This window comes from Urocampus carinirostris, chromosome 15, assembly GCF_059441175.1.
Source record: "Urocampus carinirostris isolate Australia breed hairy pipefish chromosome 15, RoL_Ucar_1.0, whole genome shotgun sequence".
In the NCBI taxonomy this organism is placed as follows: domain Eukaryota; kingdom Metazoa; phylum Chordata; class Actinopteri; order Syngnathiformes; family Syngnathidae; genus Urocampus; species Urocampus carinirostris.
The window spans coordinates 14,496,897-14,502,814 of NC_142363.1; the positions used below are offsets into that span (position 1 = coordinate 14,496,897).

The following is a 5,918-nucleotide window of genomic DNA, read 5'->3' on the forward strand; positions in this document are numbered from 1 at the left end:
CACTCCTTGTTTTTCCTGGCTGTGTGCTTCGGGTCGTTATCGTGTTGGAAGACCCAGCCAAGACCCACCTTTAATGCTCCGACTCAGGGAAGGAGGTTGTTCCCAAAAGTCTCACAGTACACGGCCCAGGTCATTCTCTCTTTAATGCAGTGCACTCGTCCTGTCCCATGTGCAGAAAAACACCCCCAAAGCAAATTGGTACATTCCCCACACTTCACAGTAGGGATGGTGCTGTACTCTTCATTCTTATTCCTCCAAACACGCTTAGTGGAATTATGACCAAAAAGTTCTATTTTAGTCTCATCTGACCACAGAACTTTCTCCCTTGACTCCTCTGTATCATCTAAATGGTCATATGCAAACTGAAGACGGGCCTTGACATGTGCTGGTTTAAGCAGGGGAACCTTTCGTGCCATGCATGATTTCAAATCATGACATCTTAGTGTACTACCTACAGTAACATTGGAAACGGTGGTCCAAGGTCTTTTCACGTCATTAACCAACTCCTGTCGTGTAGTTTTGGGCTGATTCTCACCTTTTTTAGAATCTTAGAGACCCCACGAGGTGATATCTTGCATGGCGCTCCACTCAGATTGAGATTGACCGTCATGTTTAGCTTCATCCATTTTCTAATGATTGCTCCAACAGTGAGCAATGCAGTGGCGTGTACAACACAGTTCTGAAGTCAGGAAATCGAACCTTTCTGTGCGTAGTTTGCATGTTCTCCCCACGCTTGATTGGGCTTCCTCCAGGCACTCCGGTTTCCTCCCACATTACAAAAACATGCATGTCAGGTTAATTGGCCGGTCCAAATTGTCCCTAAGTGTGATTGAGCAAGTGAGTTGTCTGTCTCTGTGTGCCCTGCGACTGGCTGACAACCGGTTCAGGTTGTCCCCTGCCCACTGCCCGAAGATAGCTGGGATGGGCTCCGGCACCCCCGGGACCCTACTGAGGATAAACGGTGCAGATAATGGATGGATGCTCCAACAGTGGACCTTTTTTCACCAAGCTGCTTGGCAATTGCTCCGTAGCCTTTTCCAGCCTTGTGGAGGTGTGCAATTTTGTCTCTGGTGTCTTTGGACAGCTCTTTGGTCTTCACCATGTTACAAGTTAAAATCTTACTGATTATATTGGGAGGACAGGTGTCTTAATGCAGCCAACAACCTCAAACAGGTGGACCCGATTCAGGATGATACAAGGAATCCAGGCAGACTTCTCATGGGTGGACAAAGAGATCTTTCATGGTCAGAATTCGAGATGATAAAAAGATGTTCAAATACTTCTTTGAAGGTGTATCACACAAATAAATCGTTAAAAAAAATCATGCATTGTGATTTCCGGATTTTTCTTATTAGTTTCTCTCTCTCACAGTGGACATGCACCAACGATGAACGTTTCAGACCCTACCATGATTCCTAAGTGGGAGAAATAGCAAAATAGCAGGGTGTTCAAATACTTATTTTCTTTACTATAATCTGACCAACCCCGAACAGCTTTGGTAAAAGTAAGATTTAGGATATAGTATTAGTATTGTCACACGCTGCTGCCTGCCAATGCTAACGTCCAATTCACCTCTGAAAAGCTGTCTGACACTTTACACCGAAAAACGAAAGTGACCATATGATGAAGGTGCTGTATCTGAGACAGACCTGAGTACCAAGTCACATCACACTAAAAATATTGTTTTCCTTTAATTGTATTTTTATTTATAGTATAAACAAATACACAACACAAAAATCTTAATTACGATGTATTTGGATATTTAAATGTTCCAGTGTTAATAGGAGTTTAGAACGGTTTAGTTAGGCATTATCGTGAGTCTCTATCCCGCTATACGGCAATTTCACTTTGCTCATATCTTATTGTTTGAGATTAATTAGACTGACAAAAGACAGTGTCAGAATAAGGAATTCAATTTCTTTATATTAAATCACTAAATGAACAAATACGCATTAACTTGTTTACTTAAAAAATGATTCATAGGATTTAGAGAGGAAATAGATAAATGTCTTAGGTTGACACTCACACGTCTGGGTAGTTGGGTGGGCAATTGACCTGAAGGTCCACTGTCACATAACATTCCTGGCCGTAGTTGAGACCTTTAGGACGCAAACTAAGGTTGACTTTAGGAGGTTTTCTTACCTAAAAAGAAGAAAGTGATGCAAGAGAAAGATGGCCAGTGCATGGTTGCTCGGAGGGGCGTGTTTGCGAAAAGTAACAAGGGGACGTCGCATATACCTTCCACGGGCCAGTTTGTCGAAGATCCTGGAAATCTTTTTCAAAAATAGATGCGAGTGCCTCTAACTCATTTTCTTGTTGGACCGTGTGGTCGTCTGTGGCCTCTGAAGGAAAGAATTGACCACTCATCTTCCTTCGGCCGCGTCTACATGGCAACCTCCCGTGGTTCCGTCACGCTCAGGCAAGTAAGTTGGAAGACGAGTCTTCGATAAAGCTAGTCACGCTTCCAGTCGTTCAACTTTAAGCTTATCCCTTAAACAATAGAAAAATAGTATAACCTGAACTTAGATCCTTGCGCGCTTGACAAATTTGTTTAGTCGCGTGTCTGACGGAACACCCGTCGCAGGTGTAGACGTCATCAGATTGCGTTTTCATAAATGATCGCTAGGTGGTAGCAACAAAAGGTGCTATTTCCTGACCATTACGCGTGCCTGCGTGGTGGCCATCTTGGTAGGGGCAGTGGTTCAATTAAAACGGGGGTGGGGAACATATGGCTTGGGGGCCATATATGGCTCTTTTCATGAGTACATATGGCTCCGAAATAAAATGTAACTATTGCACATCTCTCTGTGGCGTTCCAAAGTCAAGTGATTTCATCCCGATTTTGGTCCATATAAAGCCGAAGCAACTTAAAGCAGAAGTTCAATAAGAAACCATTTAAACTGATAACGACTTTGATTGGGTGAATAGTACAGGTTGGCGGATCTCTGCACACAGCGCAAAGCACTTTCTTCTCTCTCTCTCTCTCTCTCTCTCTCTCTCGCTCAGTGCAGTCTACACCGAAAGTGAATATGACGATATGCTTATCGTTTGCAGTAATTTGTGACATTTTTACAAAAGAACTGTGCATGCAGTTCTTTTATTAAGGACAAATTTCAGGGGAAAAAAATTGCCTCAACATTCTTGACTGAAGGTGGAAGACAAATTGTAAATGGTATATTTAAATTAAGGGCAGCACGGCAGCGCAGTGGTTATCGCGTGTGCAGCACAGTTATAAGGTCTTGGGAACCTCCTGTGTGGGTTCAAATCCAGCTACCGGACTTCCTGTGCGGAGTTTGTATGTTCTCCCCGTGCTTGCGTGGGTTTCCTCCGGGCACTCCGGTTTCCTCCCACATTCCAAAGACATGCATTCAGGTGAATTGGCCAGTCCAAATTGTCCCTAGGTGTGAATGAGCGAGCGAGTTGTCTGTCCCTGTGTGCCCTGCGATTGGCTGGCAACCAGTTCAGGGTGTCCCCTGCCCACTGCCCGATGATTGCTGGGATGGGCTCCAGCTCCCCCGCGACCCTACTGAGGATAAGCGGTGCAGCTAATGAGATGAGATGATATTTACATTGATTTGGGACACAGGATTTGGCATTATTAGCATTTCATACATTTGATTAAATCATCAAATGACACAAAGTGAAATAAAATGTGCTGATGTGCTTTTTCATTTTTGTCTGAAAATATATGATGTGGCTCTCAATTTCGTTTTAAAATATTTTTTGCTTTTATGGCTCTTTGGGTCAAAAAGGTTCCTGACCCCTGAATTAAAAGAATGCATGGTCATTGAAAATACGCAGTGTTTTGTACATTTCTCTCCTGCCTCACATTTATACTGTATGTGTGCTTAAGGGACATTGTGTATTATTTAACGCCTCTTAGTGGTAAGAATAAACTTAATTCATATGAAAAATATTGATAAACAAAATGTGCAAAAGTACATGAACTATCGCATGAACGTGCATTTATGTAAAGGTAAGGTGCGTCGTTTGAGGTGTCCTTAAAAATGTTGAAAGTGAAATATTTTCTTTATTAAATATGTTTTAACAATGCCTGATTGAGTTCAAAGAGCTTTATTCTCTACTGCACCTTTCTGCTTTTGTCTTACTTTTAGCAAAGTTGTCTGGGGCGGAACATATTTGGTAGGAAGAATGAGGATGGGGGAATGCTGAAGATTGACATCATGCTCCTCCCCATAGGTTTTGTTCTTGTTTCTATGTGTCAGAGTAGCATGTAAATTGTCAAAGCAAGGAAAGGTCTGCTTCAAGTATTCCAAACGCCAACCCAAACCTCAAAAAAGACTATATAATGCAATGTTTATTTAAGTCAGGGGTGTCAAACTCATTTTAACTCGGGGGCCACACAATGGAACAAACATTCTGTCGGGGGCCGGACTAGTAGATTAAAGAGAAAGAAAAAGAGAGATAAAGAAATAAGCGAAAGAGGGAGGGAAAAGGAGAGAGGGCGGGACAAAGAAAGAAAAGAGAGAGGGAGAGCGTGAGAAACAAAAGATAAAAAGTTGTGAGAGAGGGGGAAAAGAAAGGGAGAGGAAGAAAGAAATCCAAAGAGAAATAGAAAAACCAGAAGGAGAGAAAAGAGAAAAGAAAGCGTGAAGGGTATGAAGAGAGAAAGAGAAAAGAGAGAAAAGGAAAAAAGGAAGTTAGAGCAAAAGAGGTTAAAAGACAGAGAGAAAGAGAAAAAGACAGACACTGAGAGTGAAAGAGAGAGTGGGAGAAAAGGGGTGGAGAGAGGGAGAGAGAGAAATACAAGTACAGTGTCTTTGTGAGAGTCACCTGGCTTTGGCAACATCAAGTTGACATATTTCAACCTGCAGCTTGTTTTTCTCTTGCGCTTCTCTGAGTGTTGTCTCGCGGGCTGTATTTAATCCCTGAGCGGGCCTGATCTGGCCCGCGGGCCGCCTGTTTGACACCTGTGATTTAAGTGCATCGAAAATATGCACGTACCTGTACTTGCATGCGCATCGTGAACGAGTTGTCTAAAGCTGCAGCGATGACAAAAGCCAAGAGATGGCGAAAGAGAGTAAAAAAGTTAAAAATTCTGTGAATAGATATACTGTATACACTACTGTATCTTGGAATCTGAACTAATCTATTCAAAGTAAATACAATTTGACAGTTTAGCATTTTTTAAATCAATGCTTTTTGTGCTCATCTCACTCACACATCCTAATCTGGTCACACTCTTAACATTTCAGTGGCTGATTCGTACAGTAGCATGTGTATGCACCGTAGGGGGTATAGGGAACATGGGTGGATGGAATCTAAAAAGATAGGGGTTTATTTTAGGTTGGGAAATAAATATGTTTCACCGGGCCACGTCTTTGACCTGTCACCCTTTGGTAGTTGCTGAAGCTCTTTTAAAACCTTTCTTGCAGCCTGGATGATATTGGTCCCAATAATTAGTGGCACTGAGAAGCAGTACTCTGGGTCAGGAACAACAAAAGTGGGCACTGCCCTAAACTCAATGCTCAACACCTTAAATTGAATGTGTCGGACACCATAGTGACTCACACGCGGACCCCCAGCTCCTTTAAAGAGAATATTAGAAGGCAGAAGGTTTTGCTCCCGTAGGATGGGGTTTTCACGCCAATTGTTATAAGCGATGCTTGTTACTTGAGAGCCAGAATCCACAAGAGCCCTGCACATCCACCCACTCACAAACATTTCCTTCCCATTTCTGGGCCTTACCAGGGGTGGGTCATTCACATTAGAATTTGTCTATTCTCCTATATGGCAGCGCCTTGATACTTGCCCATGGTGTCCCCACCAACCATGGGCTTTTCTCCACAGCGAGGACATGTAAATTCTCTCGGCTAGCAGAAGGTAGGTGCAAATCCCTTTCAGGAGCAGGGCTGAATAATGATTAAAGGGGATTAAGGAGAAGGTCATCCCTTGGT

The 5,918-nt window shown here is 42.9% G+C and overlaps 1 protein-coding gene across 3 annotated transcripts in view; it reads right to left on the reverse strand.

Annotated features, from left to right (window-relative positions):
- eif2ak4 (eukaryotic translation initiation factor 2 alpha kinase 4) overlaps window positions 1-2,587 on the reverse strand; it is a 37,864-nt gene extending 35,277 nt beyond the window's left edge. For 2 of the 3 annotated variants that reach the window (XM_088355132.1, XM_088355131.1), the window contains exons 1-2: window positions 2,239-2,587; window positions 2,027-2,142 (exon numbers count right to left, since the gene is read on the reverse strand). In XM_088355132.1, coding sequence (XP_088211258.1) covers window positions 2,027-2,142; window positions 2,239-2,367 — 245 coding nt within the window. In that variant the 5' untranslated portion in view covers window positions 2,368-2,587. Of the gene's footprint in view, window positions 1-2,026; window positions 2,143-2,238 lie in introns of those variants that run through there. The other variant, XM_088355133.1, reaches the window with a different exon arrangement.
- Between the last annotated feature and the right edge of the window lie 3,331 nt (window positions 2,588-5,918).